The 24,214-nt window shown below is 49.9% G+C and overlaps 2 protein-coding genes across 6 annotated transcripts in view; both read right to left on the bottom strand.

The window, feature by feature from the left end:
• RAPGEF6 (Rap guanine nucleotide exchange factor 6) overlaps positions 1-4,359 on the bottom strand; it is a 116,024-nt gene extending 111,665 nt beyond the window's left edge. For all 3 annotated transcript variants that reach the window (XM_080627496.1, XM_080627498.1, XM_080627497.1), the window contains exon 1: positions 4,257-4,359. In XM_080627496.1, coding sequence (XP_080483622.1) covers positions 4,257-4,325 — 69 coding nt within the window. In that variant the 5' untranslated portion in view covers positions 4,326-4,359. The remainder of the gene's footprint in view (positions 1-4,256) is intronic.
• A 13,577-nt stretch (positions 4,360-17,936) lies between these two features.
• The window catches only part of FNIP1 (folliculin interacting protein 1), a 67,721-nt gene continuing 61,443 nt past the window's right edge, over positions 17,937-24,214 (bottom strand). For all 3 annotated transcript variants that reach the window (XM_080627112.1, XM_080627114.1, XM_080627113.1), the window contains 4 exons: positions 24,045-24,213; positions 22,424-22,621; positions 21,935-22,050; positions 17,937-20,980 (listed from right to left, as the gene is read on the bottom strand). In XM_080627112.1, coding sequence (XP_080483238.1) covers positions 20,902-20,980; positions 21,935-22,050; positions 22,424-22,621; positions 24,045-24,213 — 562 coding nt within the window. In that variant the 3' untranslated portion in view covers positions 17,937-20,901. The remainder of the gene's footprint in view (positions 20,981-21,934; positions 22,051-22,423; positions 22,622-24,044; position 24,214) is intronic.

The raw sequence follows: 24,214 nt of genomic DNA, 5'->3' as shown, positions 1-24,214 counted from the left end.
GATCTATTTCTCTATATAGAAGCCGTCAAGAAGCATCACATACACGTTCCCAAGAGCAGACCCCGTTGTGTCACAACTGTGCAAATTAGGTTTTTTTTCCTCTTTCCACTGGATTAATAAAAAGGGAACAGGAAGAGAAGGAGGAGCCGCTATTGCCAAATAAAGTTGAATTAGCATTAATCAAGGATCACTGAAACAAGGCAAAGTTGGGAAAATACAAGAGCTTACAGTATAAAAATAGACTCTAACTCTTTGAAGTCCAATAAAGGCAAAGCTCTCTCAACCATGGAAAGGAAACACTGTCTAGAGCAAAGTCCTATGTCGGGAAAAGGAGGAATTCAAACTGGAAGAGAGCACGTTCATAGGGGGAGCGAAGGAGGAAACAGAAAGAAAAAGGAGCATAATCATTTGCTATTTTGCCCTATCAGCCACTGAGACCTTATCTGTGGTAGGCATTGAACCACTCCCCAGCAAACTAACATCACAGCCTTTGTACGGATCAGAGAAGGAATTCTGGGCCTCAAAAAACTAAACCTTTAACGAGAGCATACATGGTGCCATACACATTCGCCCTTCCCTTCCCTCCTATGGCTTCAAACAGCAATTTCCTACTATTAAAATACTCCCGAATTACTAATTTAATTATCCCCCCCTTGTGACAAGAAATAGGTGGGATGATGTGCAAGACAAAGCTACAACACCTCACAGAGGTAACTAAATCCCATACTCCCAACCTGCAAGAAGGAGGATCTGCATTATAAATACTGGCACATTTAACACCACGCAGCCAGCAGCACCCCCCCAGAAGACTAATGCTGATAGTAAAATATTAAGCAAGAGTATGAAATCCTACAGTTTAAATAGAGGTGTGAGTTAAGTGCTTAAGTGTCCAATTTACTGTGAAGGTTTCCTCTATCTGACAAGCCAGTGCGCACAGAAGGTGATTTGTTAGGATAATCTGTTATCAAAGGTACCATCTGACAGAGCCCTCACCAATTCTGCATTTTCAAGCTGAACTTGAGAGACAGGCAGAGAGATTCATCCAGTGGCACCCGGTCACACTCAGTCCACGTAACCAACAGGTCCCAAGTACCAATGGAAGTTACCAAACGGAGTAACAGAAGAGTAATTGCACAAACACATCTGTATCATTAAATGTTAGCTACAATCTCTAGGAGTTCATCAAAATACCTCCCCATCGGCAAATAAATTAAAGATTATAACACACGGAGTATCTGAGCAACAACAAAAAAACAAAATCAAGTGTGTACATGTCTAATATGCATAGCTTATACACTTTAACAATTAGCAAACAGTGGAATGCTACTACAACACGGAAAACTTGCCCTAACACAGCTTTTTCCAAACAAAAATATTTGTAGCATCAAGAATGAAATATTTTATTTGAGCAAAGTCATGGAGATCATTCCCAAAAGAGGTAAATTATTAGAATATTTTAATATCTCCCTCTTTTTTTGTCAAGGAAAAGCCCTAAAACTCAAAATCACGTGGATAATTGTACCACTGGGAAGCGATATTTGATGCGTGGATTATTTATCTGTACTTTTCCAGACTGCTCTACAGATGATGGGTACGAAGCACCAGACCACGCTACCAATCAGTGCAGCCTCAACCCTGTAATTTGTAATGCCCAGGTAAACTGCTCGTATAAACTCCAGGATCCAAACAGAGAAGGGGGCAAAAGGGGACTGAAAGCAACTGAAACCCATGGGGTCAAGCAGCACTGGCTTATCATAAAATACCAACTATGGTTTAGGGAATCTGGGGGGGGTTCCTCTATAAGAATGCAGTCAAAGTGCCCCACGCAGCTGATTCCATGTGGGAGGAGCTGATGAGGCCTTTCTATGAGAGTAGGAGGGTAGCAATGAAGCCAGAGTCTGTGCACAACTGGGTACTTGAGGAGTCACCAGCTCGTATGTCCTGTGCTGGGACACCTAAAACTGGGGTCTGACCCCGCTGGCTGCGCTGAGTGGGTTTCAGCTTCCCTGACCCACGTCTTACAGTGTAAAGAAGAGAGCTGACAAGTCCGGATGCTCAGTCTGGTTACAAATAAAGAAATTAATGTAAAAACTACACTGCAATTGTTTCCTCTGGTCCCCGTATCACCCTATACCCATCTGTCTGCACAGCTCCGAGCATATGCCTGGGAATCTGGCACAGAGTGGTTTGATTTTCAGCTTTGTGTCTGAACAGGTAGGACAGATGCAGAATGGGGACTCCCAAATACAGCCTCTTCAGGGCTTTTCCTGAAGTCAGGGAGCTTCTAAATGTATATAAACAAAGGCACCCCAAGAAATAAAAGTGGTTTGACTGCAAGTATCCACACAGCAACAGGCAACAAGAGCAGAGGACCCAGCCTTGCTGAGTTTTAACTTTAATCATGAGTAGTCTCGCTGTGCATGGTCCCCAGCTTCCTGCTACAAAGGGTCAGATTTACAAGGGAATTAAGATTATTTATTTAAATCATTTTAGAGGTGTCATAAATAAGAAAAGATAAAAACTTAGTTTTTTCATAGAATCCCAGCCTGGTTTGGGTTGAAGGGACCTTAAAGCTCATCCAGTTCCAATCCCTGCCACGGGCAGGAACACCTTCCACTTAGCGCAGGCTGCTCCAAGCCCCATCCAACCTGGCCAACAATTGAGATACCTTGGCAGATTCAACCCTGATGTCAGCCTCAGTGGGAATCTGCACAGATCCACATGAACCCACAAGCACAGTCCAGTGCAGCTGGACATCACAGGACCACAGAATAGTTTGCTTTGGAGGGGATGTTAAAGCTTATCCAATTCCAACTCCCTGCCATAGTCAGAGACACCTTCCACATCACGGTGCCTGCCAGTTAATATTACAAGGTTAAGCTAAATATTTATTTTAAGGCTTTTTTAGCCAAAGTAAGGTGACAACCCTAAAAAAAAAATCCATTACAGTTCCTGGGTGGGGGGAATGTGTCATGCCTGGTAAGAAATAAAGAACAAAGAGCCCTACAGAGCCAGGAGACATGGGCAGTGCAGGAGGCAGCAGTGGGCAGATGTTTCAGGCCAGAGCAGATTACCTGTTCCCAAAGTCAAAGGGTGACAAGCCAGCACGGTATGCTGGTGCCTGAATGCCACTGCTGTGATGAACCGGGTTGCCCAACACTGCAAAGCACAGGAGCACAGGAATTTTGCTAAGTGAGGAGTACAGCTGGAGAGGAAGAAGCAAGAGAAGAGCTTGCTCTGAAGCAAGAGAGGAGTGATAAAAGGAAGAAAACAGAGCAGGGAGACTGCCTTATCATTAATATAGGGAGTAGAGACATGAGCAGAAACATACCAGATATCCCAAGGCGAGTAAACATTGGGACTGAATGTATTTCACTCACACGAGTGAAACTGAAGGGGAATGGGGGGCTCTGTCTTGCTCAGACACACTCTGAAGCCATCTCCGCAGCAGCTTTTCCCAAGTATCCTCTTGATAATTAACTTATAAGGAAGCCCAGGCAGGACATTCTGCTCTCATGAAGTACCAAGGGAGAACAGATGTTTCCCGGTCTCAAAGGGACAAGCGTATCGTTTCATACCACTGACTCTTGAGCACATCGGAAACATAACAAATCACAGCAAAAGAAACAAATAAAGAAGCAGCCTGGGTAAGCAAGCACCGAACTCCAGTCAGCCTTGCAAATGCTACCAAACGTATTTCACTATTACATTAACGCAATGACATTACCATTCCCCAAAATCCACGCTGATTCCAGCTTGTGTGGAAGGGACAGAGGAGGCAGCCCACTGAAGAGCGCGTTTTATTGTCACTAACCAGGCTCGCACATTTCTCCACTCCCACTCACTGGAAAAGCAGCTCTTTATGAAGTCTGAAGCATAATTAGCCTGGTTTTGTTTAAATCTGCATCGCCGCACAGGTAAGGAAAGCCTCGCAGCTCCCTCACTTTTCCCATAAGTTTTGCATCGCTGAAATAGGCACGGTTTTACTTTCCAGTGATCTTCTCCCTACAGCCTGGCCCCAAGGAGCTCATCAGCCGCCCTGTGTCCATATCCAGGGTGTTTAAAAGGCTGCCGGCCTCGAGAAGCCCAACTTTGGAAAGGAGAAATGAATAAATAACGCAGCTGCACACGGTCGGAGTTCGCGAGCGCCAGCCTGGCCATGTGCCGCCCGCAAGCACCCGGCACCGGGCGGGACGGCTGGGGAACGGGGTCAGAGCAAAGGGAAAACAGGGAAACAGACGCAAAGAGCCACTCACCTCCGGAGTCCGCTCCGAGGGCTTCTTCCGCAAAGCCTGTTTGATCCTGGGGTCCACAGGAGCGCTCATTCTACTGCCCTGCTCCTGCGGTCCGCAGCGCCCGGGGCCGGGCCGCGGGGGGCGATGCCTGCAGGCGGTGCGGGAAGGCGGCACCCGGCACCGCGCCTTCAGCCGCGGCTCCGCCGGGCCCCTCTCGCCGCGGCGGGGCGGGGACGCGCCCCGAAACTTTCCCCGCGCCGGCGGCCCGGGGAGGCCGCGCCGCTGCGCACGGAGCCGCGGCGGGCCCGGGACGGGAGGAAGCCGAAGCGGGAGCGGCGGGGGCGCGGGGCGGGCAGGCCCCGGGGCGGGCGCGGTGCCCGCTGCTCACGGTGCGGGGCGGCTGCGGGCTCAGCGGCGGGGCGAGGGGCAGGTGTCGCCGGCGGGTCCCGCCGCGCTCCCCCGGCGGCCGGCGCCGCTCCCCATCGCGCGGGTCCAGGCGGCGGCGGCGCGGCCCCGCCGGGACGAGACGAAGCGTCCGCGCGGCTGCGGGAAGTTACCGGCCGGAGCGGGACACCCCGCGCGCGCCCAGCGGCTCCGCCCAGCGGGGACGCACAAAGCGACGCGGGCGGGTGAGGAGTTTCACGGCGCGGCGGTACCAGCTCTTCCACCACACCCAGCGCCCGCAGCCGGACCGCTCCTTCCCTTCAAGCCGCCAGCAGCCACCACCGCCGCCCCGAGCCCCTGCGCCGCTCACCCACCGCACATAGTCCCTCTAGGCGGAAAAGCATGAGAGCGGGCTCTTTAACCTAGAGATTCAGCGAGACGGGCGAGGGGCGGGGCGGAGGGAGGGGGCGGGGCTCAGCGGGGCCACGCCCCTCCGCCCGCGGGAGGGTGGGGAAAGGGCGGGGCCAAAGGGCCTCACGGCGGGAAGGCTCGCGAGGGTTAGGAGTGGGTCGGCGCATGCGCGCTGGGGGCGCCGCCTGGCGGGGCGGGCGGAGTTTAAGCTGGAAACACCGAAATGGGTCATTTTGTGAGTTAATTGCACATGAACATCGCTTCCGGGTGTCCGCCTCTGGTGTGTGCTAGGGAGACCCCTCCTGCAGCCCTGATCCAGCGCTGGGCAACAGCACAAGAGGGACGTGGAGCTGCTGGAGCGAGGCCAGAGGAGGCCATGGAGATGCTGCGAGGGCTGGAGCAGCTCTGCTCTGGAGCCAGGCTGAGAGAGCTGGGCTGGGTCAGCCTGGAGAAGAGAAGGCTCCTGAAGGGGAGACCTGAGAGCAGCTCCAGTGCCTAAAGGGGCTGCAGGAAACCTGGAGAGGGGCTTTGGACAAGGGCCTGTAGGGACAGGCCAAGGGGAATGGCTTGAACCTGCCAGAGGGGAGACTGAGATGAGCTCTTAGGCAGAAGCTCTTCCCTGTGAGGGTGCTGAGGCGCTGGCACAGGGTGCCCAGAGAAGCTGTGGCTGCCCCATCCCTGGCAGTGTTCAAGGCCAGGTTGGACACAGGGGCTTGGAGCAAGCTGCTCCAGTGGAAGGGGTCAACGCAAGCCAGGCTGGGGTTCAGTGAGTGCAGTTTCTTGATTCTTGAGCTTCTAAAAGCCTGTGACTCCACAGCCATGGTGGGGGGGGCTCAGACTCCCCAGAGCTGACCCCATTCTGCTTTACTCACCTACCAGTGTAGCTCTCAACCTGCAATAAAAGCAGTTTTCCAGCTCAGAAGCCCTGTGTGGTTTCACAAAGCCGCCCTGTGCTGGTTCCCAGGTCCTCCCAAGCCCTGGGGCAATGGCCCCTCAGGGACACCAGGAAGCAGCCCGGCATCAAACACGCCTCGGAAGATTTCCTTCCTTACACCGAGTCCAATGTGTAACTGTACGAGATCAAAGCTGCAGGCACACAGCTTGTGTTTGTCCTTTTGTTGTCTCTTTCCTTCCGAAAAAACAAGAGTGGGTTTGTTTCTTCCCTTTCTCCAGCCATTCCTTCCTGTTCGCTTCACCGCTTGCCCTTTACGGCACAATTGTCTGTCTTGTACTGATGGATTTGGTTCCAAGTTGGTTTATAATATTTCTAGTGTTTCCTTCAACCCAAAATCCGAGGAAAATTGACATTTCCTCAACTGTAGGCCCTTGGTGCTGTGCCTGGTATCACTGCAGGCACAACAGCAGCGGAAGGGGCAGCCTGGGTCTTAAAAGCTGCTATTTTTAACATCATAGAATAGTTAGGGTTGGAAAGGACCTAAAGATCATCCAGTTCCAACCCCCCTGCCATGGGCAGGGACACCTCACGCTAAACCATGGCACCCAAGGCTCTGTCCAACCTGGCCTTGAACACTGCCAGGGATGGAGCATTCACAACCTCCCTGGGCAACCCATTCCAGTGCCTCACCACCCTCTCAGTAAAGAATTTCTTCCTTAGATCCAATCTAAACTTCCCCTGTTTCAGTTTGAACCCGTTACCCCTTGTCCTGTCACTACAGTCCCTGATGAAGAGTCCATCCCCACCATCCTTGTAGGCCCCCTTCAGATACTGGAAGGCTGCTCTGAGGTCTCCACGCAGCCTTCTCTTCTCCAGGCTGAACAGCCCCAACTTTCTCAGCCTGTCTTCATACAGGAGGTGCTCCAGTCCCTGATCACCCTCATGGCCTCCTCTGGACTTGTTCCAGCAGTTCCATGTCTTTTTTATGTTGAGGACATCACTAAATCATTACACTACACAGACAATACACGATGCTTTCAAAAGTGACAACCAGGTAAGGACACAGGTCCATCAAGACTGATTTATTACTTAGAGAACTTCCGTGGTAACATGAGCATTTCCAAGTATCTCGTCTGTTGTTGTTGCAGAGGTCAGGGGTTTGTCCTTGTTCTTTGGCAGAACACGTTCTCCTTTTCCAACTTCAGTACATAAAATACTATTTCCAGTAGTGTGGGAATCTTCTGCGATTCCCTGCCAGGAACCCGACATGAAAAGCTGGAGATAAAAAGTTCTCCTGCGTAACAGGGGAGAAGCAAGTAGAAAGGAACCGGAGCATGAATCCTGTGTTAAGAGATTCTCTTGTTTTTCCTCTATGTTTGGTTTAGGTTTTTTTACCAGAGATGTAATAGCAAACCAAGTAATTTATCAGCTCGTGTTAGAGCTAAAACTCATGGAAAAGATCAGTCAATACTCTCCAAGTGCACATGGCTGGAACACAACCTGAATGGGAGACTAGAATAAGAAGCAAACTGAAATCTGTGCTATGACAGTCCTCATGGATCTGCAATAACTCAAATCCTGACCTTGGTTTTTAGAAGGTAACTCATGCTGCCACCTAGGCAAGTTGTTCAGCATTCCCACAGTCCAGATAACACAGAAGTGGGCATTCAATGTAGGGATAACAGTAGTATCCTAGGAATTCCTTTTGCACACAGTTGTCTTATTTATGGTACATCAGCCAGCAGGCGTGCACTGAGCAGTAAACACAGGTACTCAGTAGGAACCAAAGCTGCTGTTCCAGTTTTAGTGCTTGGCTCAAGTGACCTGTGAAACACGACTTCCCTTGCTCCATAAAATACCTGATTTTGGGTAGGTGATGCTCTAACAGCTGCAGTTATTCCAGGGGCTATTTTAGCTGCCTGGTTTATTTTCCCAAATACCTGGAGAACAATGGAAACGAGTGTCATGCTCCTAAGAGCGCACTGGTGTGACAGCCTGTACTCCACGTGGTCGAGCCTGCGTAGTTAAACACTATTAAGAAGCTTTCACAAGAGAGTAATTTCAGGGCTGGTATTAAAGGATGTGGCCAAGCAGGATGCCTGTTGCCTGTGCAGAGGGGAAAACTTGCTTCCCTTTTGTCTGGACTCTATCACTCTGCCCAAATAAAGCATCATTACTTATTGCTTAGGTTCTCATTTGTTGTAAGAGATATCTGTAGTTTTAGATACAATACTGGCAGGTGTCTTGCTATTTAGACAGATGAGCCTCAGGAGGTTAAATGTTTCTGCTTCAAACACCCATGAATTTGAGATCAGCTAAATTACAAAGAACATCTCCTCCTCCTGCTATGTTCCCTCCATTGTTCTGGTGCACTCTGACACTCCCAAGGATGTCTCTTACTCTCACGCCTTTCACCACCATGTGCACACCCCAGATTCTTCAGGGTAGAACTCAGCTTCCTCCCCTCTCCCAGCGGGAAAGAGAGAGAATCATCATCCACTGAAATAGGTTTTCCCTTGTAGTTTGATGTATTCTCTATGTTTCTTGTACCCATGAGTTCTATTCCAGCCTGGCAGTTTCCTTCCTCTCCTCCAATGCTATTGTTTTTAATTTCTTAGCTTGTGTGGGGGGAAAGGTCCTTGTCAGAGATCCATGCACGTCACTGGCAACAGCTACTGGCTAAGTGTGTGGTTAGCACACCACAAGGAAGACAGATTCATTCTCTGCTGGACAGGAAAACAAAATGTTCTGGGATCCCCCAGGGGAAAGAATCTCTTCAGACCCTTTTACCATTTATGCTTATTCTGGTGATTAACTTCCTGAATAGAACATTTTGGGGATAGCTCAGTAAAAGTGTGTGACATCAGGGAGGTGGAGGGATAGTGCTGTGGTGCAAGTGTGCCTTTTGCAGGTAAGTTACACCTTTGCAGGTGGCACAAGGCTGATCACCCCAGACACCCGGGTAAGAACATTCATGTCCTGCCTAACCCAGCATTTTGCAGCTCTGATTTTCATTTCCTGAAATGATGTCCTAGAGAGTGTGAAATAGCAAATTACTTGTGCAAGATCAAACCCAAGAATGCCCATTCTGTATTGTACCACTGACTTTTGCTCCTTCTGAGGCACAGCTCCCCATCGTGCACATTCCTAGAGCTTCAGTGCAGAGGATAATGGTAAAGAGTAGAAATGAAGCATGAGAATTGGGAGCTCTTTTCCTGCTTTATCAGAATAGCTGAAATCAAACCCCATCTTTGTTCTTTACATGTTCCCTTCCACGTAAGCATTTTCCTGAAGGGTTAAACTGGAAAGCCATGTACCCATAAGCATTTAGAGTTCATCATAACAGTCAAATCCTTATTTTTCAGCCTTCATCAACAAGACTGAAGCACATGGGAAGCCTAACACCTTTTAAATGCAGGGATACAACACTTTCTCCACTCATGCTTTACCTTCAGTGGCAACTTTCCTTGCTTTTCATGATCCCTGTCACACGTCTTTGATGGTCTCTAACGTGCTGAGTGCTGGTGTGAACGTACTGTGAATACAGTGAGCCTGGAGATTGAAGGGTCTTAAGATCACATTAACATGCAAAGAGAGGGGGATGACAAGCCCCAGCTGCTCCCTGGAGCAGACTGAACTGCAGCTCCGGGTGGAAACATAAAGGATTTCCTACTGTTAGCTCCCAGCCGAAGGGAACATCTCTCAGTTGACGGCACTTTATGGGATATCCACGGGAGAAGCTTCATGGAGGACTGGTGGAAATGCTGAAATAACCAATATTTCATGCTTGAGGATGCAGAGTGGGGTTTGAGCCATCACACACTGGCTATTGTGTCAGATAATTCCCATCCAGTCACACACCGGATTGCTTCTGGAGTCCTAGTTCCCAAGTTAGGAGCAATCTGCTACAGCAAGGAGTGAATTAGGTTATTTGCTGTTCCTTTCCTAAGGTTTCTGTGAAAACAAAGAGGTGCATTGATACAGACTCTCTGAAAGTTGCCAGTGAGGACAGTAAAAGCTATTTCTATAGACCTGAGACACTTACATGGCTGTTCTCATTTCCCTCCCATGTCCAGAAGTGAACAGACATGAATCCAGGAGGGCATTCCTCTTCCTTGTCCGCTGCTTGGAAGGTGCAGCTGAAGCAGGAACGGGTGCCTGCCCATCCAGTGCATGAACCACACTCTTCTGAGTGGGATCAGGAATGGAAGGAAGTGCTCAAGGCCAGGTTGAACAGGGCTTGGAGCAACCTGCTGTAGTGGGAGGTGTCCCTGCCCATGGCAGGGGTTGGAACTGGATGAGCTTTAAGGTCCCTTCCAACACAAACCATTCTGTGACTCTCTGATTCCGACTCCTGCCAAGTCACCAGAGCATCCAACCCGCCCCAGGCATGTTATAGTGTAGGAACATTATCACAAGTGTCTGATCAAACAGAGCAGGAACTGACAAAAACATTCAAAATTGTTATAAAACACCATCGAACATAAAAAACCAGCTGGTTTGCTCAAAGGCAGAAGTTTTGCCCCAAACAGATACACATTCCACAGCGGAACAGCTCTGTCTGAACCAGGCTCTTTCATCAAATGCTTTTCTGTCTTCTGCCGTTTATTTTTACTACACACAACCTACAGATACTTGATTCCAGCCCCAGCACTTTGCTGGCAAAAGCTAGAAGAGCATATGGACCTGTCTAGATATTGGAGGTATCCAGCAACAGTATGCAGATGTCCAAGCTCTAGCCTGAAAAAACTGAAGATGGGGGTGGCAGGGGGGAAACCTCCCCTGACAGGAGGCAATCTGGAGCCTAGTGACAGCCCCATTTGCATTTGCTTTGTTGTTATAATCAGGTTAAAACTTCAGCGGAAAGATTTGCTTCATTTGTGGTAGGAAACCTCATGCCAAAACCCATTAGAAAAGAGAGGGGGGTAAAAGAATGAGGACAGATAAAGATGAAGACCGTAAAGAAAGAACGCTCTTGCTATGGAAACTCCCCAGCACTAATCCGGCATCAGCAGCCACTTTAGCATCTCTCATTCCAAACATTTAATGTCTCTTTCATTAATTTTGGGGTCCACTTAAAGTTATACAACTATAAATTGCAAGATGTTTTCCCAACCAGTGGGGACTTTGTGACCTGTTATAACCCAGTGAGAACATGCAATGGTTATTTGTATTTTTCTCCTGAGTAGCTATTTTCAGAGGCAAAAAGCCAAACACTTGCATAACTCACCACTGCTGGTCTGTGTATCTGTGACATTTGTAAGGGGACAAGGCTTTGGCTGATGGTGTCGAGCTAGGAAAAGAACAGGGTATGCAGAGAGGAGCCAGGTTCAATGTGATAAAGAGCAGAGTAAATAGGATTGCAGAACTTCCTCATTTTTGAAAGGGAATGGAGTAATTCTCTGAGCATGTGGAAAAATAACAAACAACCTCTGTGCAGCCAAGTAGCAGGCACCTCGTCTAGACTTCATCTTAGTTGGCCATCACCTGCACGAAGAAACTGGGAATAAACACCCGACATGCTATTTCTCTGCTTTCTGCAATCAAATCCATGCTACTTGTTTTTTACCTCCTACGAGAACTATTACAGCATTTGGATCAAGACCAAGGCTGCGGAAGATTTGCAGTTCTTACCATTTCCTTGCTCGCTGGTGCCAGGGTACCCTGCAACCATGAGCATCGCTGTTGTAGCCGAGACCGGTGCAACAGCTCAGCAGCATCGCCCCAGCATCGCAGTGCCTGTAGATGTGCCTGTGTTTCTCTGTGTGTGTATAAGCTATAATTTGATTACAAAGAAGTGTTGCACAGTTTAGGAGGCTCAGTCCCGGCCTGGGAGCCAGGAATGCTCAGTGAACTCATTGCAAAGTTATGTAGGCCAAAATTCCCTGTATCATCCTCTGCTTTTAGTCACATTTCGATGCTGTCGGTCTGATTTGTTCTCATGAGGAGACTACAAACAGCTCCCACTGACATTAGCATTAGAAGTGCTCAGCTCCTCCACACTCCTCAGTTGGGTCCCCTCTCATTGAAGCACTCAGTGTCACAGGCTTTTATCATCTGTCTTCGCACGATGACGTGCATCCTTATTATTCCTTATGATCTGTTCTCCGGCTTTTAATGACCCTCCAGAGCTAATGAGATGTTTGTTCCCCCACCCAAGCACAGCCGTATGGATAAGATGGTATCAGGCAGCTCGCTGAAACCAGTAATTCTCAGGCATGCAGAGTATCCAGAAAGTTCCTGTTTTCAGTGCCTCGGTTTTAGTCTTCAAATGCAGAAGTGTTCGGCATTGCTCACATGATGCCAGCAGCACAACAGAACAAACTGTCTTCTGCAGACCAAATCCTGCCTATTTTTAACTTAAAGATCTGCAGATGACTCTCCTTCCACTCGGTGTGGTTTTCCTCCCCCCCATGGAGAGGCCTTGGTAACGTCACAGCGATTCTGGTGTGCAGTAGATGTGATTGATGGTGGAGGATGTTGATGCACAGCAGTGTCCCAGAGCCCGTGGTGGCCTCTTGCCATAGCCCAGAAGCTCTCCTGCAGTGGAAAGCTGAGGTGCTCCTGCTGAGACACCACCAGGCTTTCTTTTACCTTCATGCATCGAACAGCCAAGACATCCGGGGATGCTGAAGGTACCGCAAGGGCCAGTGCACAGAGCTGGACTCCTGGAAAACCTGGCATTATCCCACTCCACTTGGCTCTTGTCAGGCCACCCCTGTAATACTGTGAGTGGTTTTGGTCCCTGCTGTACAAAAAGGCTGGGGATGGGTTGGAGAGGGTCCAGAGAATGGCCGCAAAGATGATCCAGGGGCTGGGCAGTGTGTGAGGAACGGCTGAGAGAGCTGGGACTGTGCAGCTTGGAGAAGGGAAGGCTCAGGTGACCTTGTCACCATGTGCCAGTGTCTCAAGGATGATCCTTGAGGTCCCTTCAGATTTGGGATTCTAGGATTCTCCTTTCAGCACACAAGATGGGGAGGTACCTTCACTGCAAACCCACCCCAAGGGGTTGCAGGGCTTTCACCGGAGGGGAGGCTGTGGCTAACATGCAGTAACTCCTGGAGTTAATGGAAGGGGAGAGGGAAGTGTTCCTCCATCCTATACTTTTCAAGTAGATGACTGTCCTGGATGGGCTTTAAAATGCTACCAGCGCACCCATTCGCAGTCCTCAAATGAAAGGAAGCATTGTGTGTAAACCACAGGAAGAACTTCCCTTACTGTAAGTGGTCAGGAGCAGGGGAAATAAAAGCAGAACAGCAGCGAGATGAAGGTCAGATGATCACATGAATCACACGGTGATGCAAGTTCTGGAGTGTGCGGCTCAGTGCACCACCCAACGACACCAGATGCCACTGAAGTACACAAATACCACTTACCTACAGCCACTTACCCACATGGAAGGGATTTCTCAAAGCGGGGTTTTTACTCCTTTCACTAGAGCAGGTTGCTTCAAGCCCATCCAGCCTGGCCTTGAACACTGCCAGGGTCTGATTAACCATGAGCAGAGCCGGGTACCAGAGCCCCCATGAATGCGAAGGCAGCTGGTTGTGACTGTGGCACAGCCCCACAGTGATGGTGCTCCAGCAGTGAAACACAATGGGCCAGGAGGGTTCTGGCAGGAAAAGCATTTTCCTCGCTGCAGTAGCGGGACCCCACATGCTCCAGGAATGATGCTCAGGGTGATGCTCAGCTGCCTCTTCAGTTGACACTGAACAGGAAACAGCCGTATCACAGATTCATTAGAGATGCTGAATGAGCTCTTGTGCTTTGGCTGCAGGTGATGAAGGCAGGGGCAGGCACTCCCGCTGGAACACGTCCTCTGAACCCACCTCTGTTGTGGGTGATCTGGAAAAGAGGGAATTCACCCGTATTGCTGAACCTGACGACTTGTCCTGGGTGGAATCCGCATGGACTCCTGCATGGACACTGACCAAAGGGAGAGCTGCTGCAGGAACCTGCGACCCAGCGGGGTCAGCAGCTTCCCAGCCAGCAAGCCTGGGAAAAACCAGACAAGGATGTGACAGTCAGCTCCAACACAGCTGAGAAGCTGTGCTAAGGGTTCTTTCCCCCTCAAAATGCGAGTTGGAATTCAGAGCTGGGAAGAGCTGCAGTTGCCAGGAGCAGCGAGGGTTTGCTCGCCCAGGACAGGGCCATTGGTTTTGATACTAAATCAGTTCATACTAAATCACTTCAAGCCTTTGGCTTTTACCGATCTGTATCTGCATCCATAGGAAGAGCCTGCTTTGCACTACCCTATGATTTAAGCAATGATTTGGAGCTTTAGCCTGTATCTCCCTCCAGGCTGATGGTTTTTACACTGTAACCAGCCCCAGAACAATGTCGTGTGAAACAACAGAGATCAAGACTTCAACTGTTGGAGCTGCACAAGGAAAACAAGCCTGGGGAATAAAGCCCACGAGCATTAATTATTGCTGCACAAACCACACAGCTGTAATTATCTTGTTCACCAAGAAGGTCTCCAGCAAATTTTAGCAGTCCCATTGTTAACACATGCAAACAGGAGCCCTCATTCTTTCGGCTCTTTGGGTAGTGATCAAAATTAGCCAAGATTTCTAGTTACGGCTGCTATTAATAAATCGAGTCCTTGAAAATCGGGGAGTTAATTTCTTAGGATTCAGAGCACTCAATCAGCTATTGAAAAATGTAATTGCTGGTGGCTGTAATTTGGAAGTAATTAGAGAAGAATTGCTGAATGGAAGCGTCGCAAACGCTGCGAGGTTCTCCAGAGGGAAAAGCGTCTCCAGCAGGAAAACCAAGCGCACAAACCCATTTGTCCCCTCTCCCCAAGAGTCACCATTCACAAACACCTTTGTAGCACCATGACCTGTCCCAGTCCCCACACCAGAGCCTCTGAATGAGGGTGTTTACTCAGAAGAGGTCCCATCAGTGGTCCAGTATCAGCACTGGAGCTGACCAAGTGACTTGCCATCATCACCCCCATACAGACTCAGGCTTTGGCTCCATGTTCTGTCACTGCTGCCTCTGGGCAGTTCATAAACTGCTTCTCTTTTGGCGACATAAAATCCCGGCCTGGTTTGTGTTGGAAGGGACCTTCAAGCTCCTCCAGCTCCAACCCCTGCCACGGGCAGGGACCCCTTCCACTGGAGCAGCTTGCTCCAAGCCCCTGTGTCCAACCTGGCCTTGAACACTGCCAGGGATGAGGCAGCCACAGCTTCTCTGGGCACCCTGGGCCAGCGCCTCAGCACCCTCACAGGGAAGAGCTTCTGCCTAAGAGCTCATCTCAGTCTCCCCTCTGGCAGGTTAAAGCCATTCCCCTTGGCCTGTCCCTACAGGCCCTTGTCCAAAGCCCCTCTCCAGGTTTCTATAAATCCATTCTGTTCCCAAGAACACTGGAACACTTTGCCTTTAGGAAGCAGGATGTTCATTTCTCAAGGGAGCGCTCGCTCCCATCTTTCTCACACCCTTCCATCAGAAACCGCTTTCATTTTCTGTGCTGCTCACGCAAAGCCCTTGTTTGCCATTAACAGCCTGGGTCAAACTCCACCGTCAGCTCTGCCACCCAGCGCTGCCACACGCGACACACACGTGTCGCAGAGCTGCGGCTTCAGCCCGTCCGCCTCGAGGAGGAACGAGCAGTGAGAGCAGCCCTGCCTCTGCTGCAGCACAGCAGAGCCGCAGGCGATGCGCCCAGCAGGACATGGCTGCGGCTCCCTGTTCCTCTCAGCAGTTTTCCAGCTGGCTCTGTCCTACCAGCGGCACCAGAACCCGTGTTTAGGAGTTCAGGAAGAAGGAAAAGCGTTGGAGGAAGCGGCTCCCTCTGCTCACGCAAGGTTCTCATTTTGTAATGGGAAGAGGATGAGCCAGGGCAGGATGCTTCCCTCCGGCCACCCGCACCCCGACGTAATGAAAGGTGAAGACTTCTTGGTCTGTAACTTCATCTCTGAGAAGAAACATCTACAGAGAAACTGCTGCCAATGGAGGCAGCTCCTTAAGGAAACCAGCAGCAAACAAAGCACAAAGGTGTCTGAGGCCCCGGACTGGAGCTCCGCTCCCTGGCTGGAGATGGGGCACATCACAGCATCTGTGTCACAGGAAAAGGCATCTGCTTATCTCCTGTGCTGCTCCCGAAACCCAGGACCAACCTCCAGTCCAAGCCCTTCCTCTGGTGTGGTGCAATAAGGACCTGCCACTGGTCCAGGGTGCCTCATGGGTGCTGATCAGCAGCACAGCTCTGCCCTGAGGCAGGTTCCTCACCCTCGGTGGTGGCTGAGCACCCAAACAGATGCTGAGATGGTATCACAGGGCTCTGGTATGGAGCTCTGGTGGAAACCTGGCCCTGAAACAACCATCCGGACCCACGAGCACAACCTGCCCTGCCCGCAGACCGGCCATCGTGGGCATTGCTCAAACCCAGGCCTTGAGCAACAGGCACTGGGCAGAGGAAGGGCAGAGCCTGGGGAAGGAGCCTCTGAGCTCCTTCAGCAGATAGGATCTCGCAGCAGAGATGGCCATGCAAGGGGAGCTGCCGAGTGCCTCACCACAGCACGTGTGTGATGATACTCAGGTAGCAACACCCCGAACCACAGGACCAGCTACTGACTGTCATCCCCTTCCTTCTGTGCAATGATTACCAGTGATGGGCATCAAGAGCTCCTCGTGCCCCGCTGTGGCTGGTGCTGAGTGCAGCTGAAGGCAGGAGCTCGGGCAGTGGCTCCCCACACTCGGAACAGATGTGCTCAGCTCCAGCTGGGAGCAGCAGCTGGAACAGGCAGAGGTTCAGGAAGCAAATTCTGCCACTGCACAAATGGTTCTGGTAATGAAAATAAACAGGCATGGGAGTAACGTGCTTCCTGCTGCCACTGCGCTCCCTAGGAGAGGATGGGCTGTAGGGGAGCAGAGGACCTGTGGGAGACCCGGTCTGCAGCCAAGCCCTGTGCTGCTGGTCGGGAACGATGCTGGTGCCTCCACATCCATCTGTGTTTCATGGAGTCGCAGAACAGTTTGGGTTGAAGGGACCTTAAAGCTCATCCAGTTCCAGCCCCTGCTTTGCCATCAGCATGTTCTGGATGCTGCAGTGATTCTGCTGCTAACAGCATCCCTTGGCAAACACTCCCCCAGAGACACATGATCATGAGCCAGCCTCGTGCCTGCCCCATCAAGAGGACACCTCATGACCATCTACTCTGGTAACACAGAATCCTCCATCCTCCATTGCAGGGCTCTGACAGCAGCACACACGGGTGCACCCCGTATCCCAGTATCCCGACACAGCAGCTCCTCTCCTCTCCTACAACATCCACTGAGGATGAGCATCTCCTGCCACTCATCAAGAGCAGAGGATGCAGCTACTTCAGGCCACAGTCTCCCATCTTTTGCTCTTTTTTATGCCCTTTTCAAGAATACAAGACCTGGACTAACAGAATGCCCTAAAAGCCATCATACGTACTCTCTGCTATGTCTTCCCAAGTTAATTCTTCTTCCTGTTGTATGATTACTGCTTCACTTTCCTTGACAGCCCTCTATCGTAACTTGAACTTGTATTTATAGACCTTATGAAGACTTCTTCATTCCTGGGAGACAAAGACAGAAAAGGGATTGTAACTGTGCAACGGGCACAAACACGGTACCTTGTAGGAGAGGAATTACAAACACTCAACTAGGGAGACAAAGTGCTTTGAGGTGACTTTAGGAATGACCACACAGACCCATGCCAGGACCACAGCTTCATCTGTGCTCCCCATGCAAGGTCAAGCATCCTCCAGAGGGTCAGGACCATCTTCTGTCTTATTGTTGCGTTTTCTGTGGCCAGTGGCATTCACAACTGAAGGGACAGCAAATTCACACACAGATTCCCATTTGAAATGATTAATTCCTCAAGAGACCCCAAAGTCAACGGCTGCAGCACCCCTAAGTAGCAGGAGGTGTGCACCGAAGGGATGGGAGAGCGAAGCTGGGGATGGTCATAGTTTACACGCTCACCACCGCCCTCCTACTACTCGTGTACAAACCAGACACCGAGTGCACCAGAGTAAATTGACATACTGTATTTATTGCACAAATTTCCCCTAAAATTGGGAATGGTTATTATAATACAAGTGCACATCTTGGGAAATATATACAAAACCAGAAGAGAGAACAAGTATGTACATTTTACCCAGCATTTTACAAGTACCACCATCTAAATAATTTAGAGAAAGCAAAAAAAAACCTGTCATAAAACATCTCTAATAACTAACAGGGAAAACACCCGCGAGGTGGGAAATCCTTTCCTTTAAATAGGGTTTGTTCTTAGCAGCCCAGTGTTTGCCAATCGCAACAACAACAACTTCGCTCAGCCATGTGCCTTAGTACACTTAGTTTTCAGCCAGGAAATTAAGACATGTTAATGGAGATGGGTAATAGTGGAAAGAGAAGAAATCAAACATTAGTTTTCTATTCACATAAAACCATCGCAATACACTTTAATGGAGTCCTGTAGAAGATCCCTTTTTGTGTTGTTTAACACACAGACATTCGTATCATGGTGTTCATCCACCCTCAAAGTTCGCTTATGGGAAAACATCCCATCACACAGGGTTTGGGATGAGCTGGGACCAATGCGCTCCTCAGGAGGGGGATGAGGAGGCCACATCCGTGGCCCCTCCAATGGGACAATGCTGAGGGGTCCTGTCAGGCAGGGAAGGGTACCACCAAATCACCACCTTCTACTCAAGTTAATACTGATTTCAAGCTGTGCAAGGGCCATTTGAGAGAGTCAAATCTGCATCAGCAGTACCAACAACTCGCCTGATCATGGTTAAAGGGAGGAGGATGTGGTACCTTCCTTATAAGCATGGTCCAGGAGCCATATCTGGGCATGTGCTGTGGATGAACCCACATGAGGAACCAACCCAGAGGCAGGGGCAGAGATTCCAGAGCCAGGCCCATGCTGACACCACCAGGTTACAATTGCACGCTTATGTATAACGTTCCCAATCATAACTCCTGGCTCTAGAACCGAGCACAGCAAAGAGTTAAACATCCCTGTGCTGAGCTCAATGCTGTATTGCGTTAAGAATGGGTTTACACAACTGGGCCCCTATGGTCTGTGCTCATTCCAAAAGCCACATGTAAAATAATGGCGCGGTGAAGGAAGGACATTTGAAGAATAGGGGAGAAACATCCTTGAATCACGTATTAAACACAAGGTTCTTCCCTGCAGCAGTCAGTGTTAGATTTTATAGACAAAAGAGCTCCCAATGCCACTGCCTATATTAAGGTTTGAGTTACTAAGGCGGACTCAGTCCTACACGGAAAGGGCCATGGGTTTTCCATGTGGATCTTCCCTGGGACAGAGTGTGAAGTTACAGCTTTAAGTAGTACTGAAATGCTGGCGCAGGGAGGAAGGGAGGAGGCAGCGCTGGGGCCGGGATCTCTCCTATTGTTTTCAAGTTTATCAAATGGTTAAAATAGATTTTGTATTTCAAATACCTCCTCGAACAATAGCAGGCGTGCTACACTATTGAATAGATGATTACAGAGAGACATATTTATAGAGCTGTTTATAGAGTTCAGCGACCATGTGAGCACATATCTGCTACGTGTGTGGCTAACCCATGGGTTCCAATCTACTGAACGTCAGGGATGGAAACAGAACCTAAACCCCAGCAACATGAACTGGCTGCCAGGACAAATACGCAAAGAAAAGCCTCTAATGAAGTGTCCAGTTAAACTGAGGTAGTAGAGCCTTTGAAAACATAATCCACCTACCACTGTATATTTACATTACTTACAGCAGGCTGGGTCCATCAGCTATTCGTACAACTGTTGTATATACAAGGACAAAACAGCGATGGCTGAGGAAAGGAGAAATGCTGAGAATAAAATAAACAACATTTCCTGCTGGTAATTACACAAGTGAGTAGAAAAGGGATTAGAGTCATCTGCGTCGAGGGTGCATCTGTCCAGAAATAACCTGGTGTTACTGCACTGTGGTGTAAGCAACGTCCTGGGTTTGTAGAATGGCTTTATAAAACAGAGCAATTTGTTACCTGAGCAATTTAAGGGTAATAATAGTCTATCTGTTTCTTCCCCACTGCTTTGGTACAATTGTTTCTAGTTCATCACTCCAATAGCTGACTGACTGCTGTAAAAAGAAGATGATGTTGCAAGAGTATTAGAGACCATAAAAAAGTTAAGAGGTAAAGAGTCACCTGGGGCCTGTGGGCAAACCACAGCCAACGCTCCCTTCAAGATGATTTTTTTCTTTAAACGTTCTGATTATGTGGTGGAAGAAAAGCATCACTTGGTATAAAGCAACAGGGACACATTAGAAACATCTAATACTGGTTACAACACCCAGCCAAGAAAGAGAATCTCCATCGCTGTTGGCCTCCTCTTCCTCCTCACCCCCCATCCCAGCTATTCCCTCTCCCCAGGAGAAAGATCATAAATCAACCCTGGAGCTGAGTGTCATTAATGAGCTTTTTACAAAACACCCCCCCCGTCCCCCTGTTCTTCCTCAGGGAAGTGCCCAGACCTGGACCATGACATGGAAAAGGAGAAGCTGTTTACAAATCGTTGCAGCTTGAGAGTTAGAGATTGAAGGAGCTCCTCCTCGGGCTGAAGGCAGCTGCTGCGTCCCCTCGGTAAGTCCATAACCAGCGACAGCATCATGTACTCCTCAAAGCAGCTCTTCCTCACTTCCCCCATACGAGTTACACTTGGCCATGGTGGCAGAAGCTGCTAAAAAACGCAGATCTTCCTCTCTTGTCTGTGGCTGAAATCTCCGGCTCGCTCTGTTTCCCTTTCTTTGTCCTTCTTTACAAACGACCAAGCGGGAGAGGAAAAGCCTCCAAGTGTTTGCACAACGTGCAGTCATATATGGAGGTGCTGCAGCTCAACGAGCAGTCTGTTTTCATGGCTTCAAAGAGAAAGGAGCCAGAACAAGTTGTCTTCTTCCACTTTGTTTCCAGGGGGGGAGAAAAAAAGTCAACATCTACAGCCTCTGGTATTTTAAAGTAGTATCTGGGCAACGTAGGGAGAGTGAGTGCTTGCTACAGCTGCCAGCAAAGGGAGGTCACTGGATTCAATCCTAAAAGAAAGCAGAAGAGTCGCATTTAATCCAACCCGAAACGCACGTTGGTCACCGTGCTCCAGCCCCGGCCTTTGCATGGGCCACGAGCGTGTCCAGCTCCGAGAGGGAGGACACTGGAAAACTGCATCCCTCTGAGCTTCCCTCCTAACGCAGCCCGGCCAGCCGGGTTACACACTCCAGCCTCCACATTGCTGCTATGCCCCCCTGTATCCTCGTGTTGTTCATGCTGAGGAGCGACGGCTCCGCACTGCGCAGCTCCTGCCGGACTCCTGGGTTCTTTTAACCAGGGCCAACAAACTGGTGAGAAGGCAAAGGAAGGGAGGAGAACAGCAGATTCCCTCCTGCCCTCCAAGTAAAGGAGCAGTAGTTGGGGGACAATGCGCAGGAGCCAAGGATTAGGCTGAACTACTGCAGCAGCTACCAAGGCAGCCCTGGCACAGTGCTGGAGCTCACCCACTGCAGCTGCTCCCCATCTCCAGCTCCACACGTCCTCCGTGCGCCTTCCTGCTCACCCCGTGCTCCTCTGCATAAAAAGCTATTCAGAGCCTTCCTATAAACACCCCTTAAATAGCTCCTCTGCCTCTGCCCCATACCCACAGAGGCATTCTGTGCCTTACATGACACAGAGGGAGCTTTCTGCCATGTAGGGAAAGTCAACCTGGAGCAATTGGGTGCCCCACGTTGTTCAGTGATGCCTGACTTAACTAAGCAAAGAGTCTGACAAGCTCTGGAGTGCTGAGCCCACCTTCCTGCCCGGAGGGAAGAGGGAAAGGCTGGGGGATCCTCGGGATCAAGCAATGGCTAAGGAGAAGCCCGTGGCCATGGGTTTCTATGGGAAATCCATTCCCATTTAGGAATCCATTTCGCTGTGCTTAGAACAAGCCCAGGAGGAGGACGTGGCACCAGGAACCCCGGGGCAGCAGCACTGCTCGGAGGGATTTGTGATCCTACCCCAGCACCACGCCCAGCTCTTTCACGTGAACCCTCATCTGGCCCTTCAGATACTCGGACAGCATCTTGCTTTTGAAGTAGAGCTCCTGCAGCCGGTCCTCCAGGTGCATAACACACTAGAAAGCAAAGAGAGTTGTGTCAGGGAGAGGACAGCGCTGCACCCAAACTGCACCCACACAGCACAGACCCCAAACACCTATTGCCTTCCTGCGGCTGTGTCTGGGAGAATAATTAGTATGATACTCACTGGCAAGACTCTTACTTTTGAGCAGAAGCCTTTGATTGCATGTTAAATCGCACTTAATGAGGCAGCCTTGATTACAGAGCAGGGTTTAAATGGGCAGCTCAAACAGCTCTGTCAGGGGATGCGCTGGCTACTGCAACTGTGGCTCTGGGTAAATAACCCAGGCAGAAGCTCACAGCCTCTGAAGCGGTGCAGTGAAAGGACGCCTTCAAAGCACTGCCCTCTCCATCGCTCCTCGTACTTACAAAGTTTGGAGATAAATTATGCTTGTACAGCTGAAGAGTGGAATGCAGCAGGTTGGAGACGAGACTCGACACTAACACCTCCTTCCCCAGCTTGTTGTCAATCATTCGCCTCTGGCTACTGGCCACTTGCACCGTCCATTTGTCTGTGTCTGCGATGATGCAGACGGCTTCCGCGATCGGCTCATCCAGCACGGGATGCTAGAAACAAAGCAGGAATAGCAGAGACCTGAGGATGACAAGCGACCACGCAGAACACTGAGGATAACAACCACGGTCTCTTTACAAAGTCCATCGTGGCGAGCAGGGATGGCATCTCAGACACTGCTTTGACTATAACACACGAACATCTGCTAACACTGTGCTGCATCTATTAAAATCAGTGTTACTGTAAGCAAGGCACAGCTTTAGCAGGGTAGTTGCTGGTTTACATTTTCTTCCAGGCTTGGATATGTGTCACTGGCTGACAACTGTATCTTTTGATATCGGATATAAAGCGCTCTGACATATCTAAAGTGTATCTTAAAACCCTAAAACGCAAAGTACCCAAGCCCCAGCCTGCTGCTCATCAAGGCAGTGTGAACAGATCCGGTTTACTCCTGCTTGTGGCTGCATTCCCGTGTCGAGAAGGCCAGCAGAGGGAGTCCGGAGCCCAGCCTGCACCAGCTCCTCCACTCCTCGCAGCCAGGGAGGTTTGAGAGGGAGCATTTGGAACCCGCTGTCCTTGCCCTGTGCATTTTGGGGCTGGACTGTTCGGGAGCATCTCCTTCAAAGAGCCCCAGGGATGTCACACAGCGCTGGGATGCAGTTACTATTTTCCTTTAAGAGAAGCACATAAAATCTTGCCCAGCCCTTTCATGTCCTCTCAAATCTCTTCTGCAATTGAAATCCAAGTCTCCTGATGGACACATACCACAGTTAGGTTGTATTTCAGACACATCTGTTTCATGGCTACCTCACACTGCTGCCTCTGTTGCCCAGTTACACTTCACACGCAGGGAGTGAAACTCAGCCCCTGAAGGCTGAGCACAAGGAAAGGGGACAGCAGTGTGAGGGACGTGATGCACATCTTAACTGGAGAGGTGTGGAAGAAGGGGATGTTCAGAGGCTCCTAGGGAACTGCCTGCTCCCTATGCTGTGTGTGGGTCCTTCCTCATCCCCTTGGGAATAAACTAGAGGGGAGCAGGATCAAGCTTTTCAGTGACAGCCTGAGGAAAGGAGGGAGCAAAGGGAGCTCCTGCATGACCACTGCAGCAGGACCCCCATGCCTGGGAAGGGATGCACAGCAACCTCAGCCCTTGCTCTTGTCTAACATCATCCTACCCTGTGGGACACAGCCATCAGTGGCTGCCGTGCCTACAGGAGATGGTGGTGGCTCAGAGCAGAGATCCATCCTCCTAAGGGCACAAGCCCCTCAGCTGGCTCCAGCTGGAATCTGTGCCCCAGATCCGCACGGAAACACCCATGTTTTCCAGATGTAAATGAGGGAGTAGAAGAAATTGGTGACCTGGGACTGGAGTGAGCTGCGACAGTAAATATTTCCCCTTGCAGCAGGTTTGTGCATTCACAAACATTTGCCTTTCCCTACTGCGACAGAGACATTTACCAAATATAGCTTAATTACCTGCACAGCATGAGACAAATCTGACACCAAACAGTGCCTCAGCTTCTCGTCGCTTCCGATGCCTTGCAGAACAAAGTCAGGGACGTAAGAGGAGCAGTAGCCACCTAGTAAGGATCTTCCAAAATTGGCAATACTGGGCTGGACAGAGTTCACTTCAACCAGTTTAGACC

This window comes from Psittacula echo, assembly GCF_963264785.1.
Source record: "Psittacula echo genome assembly, chromosome: 11".
NCBI classification, from domain to species: Eukaryota; Metazoa; Chordata; class Aves; order Psittaciformes; family Psittacidae; genus Psittacula; species Psittacula echo.
This window is presented reverse-complemented; position numbering and strand designations above follow the sequence as displayed.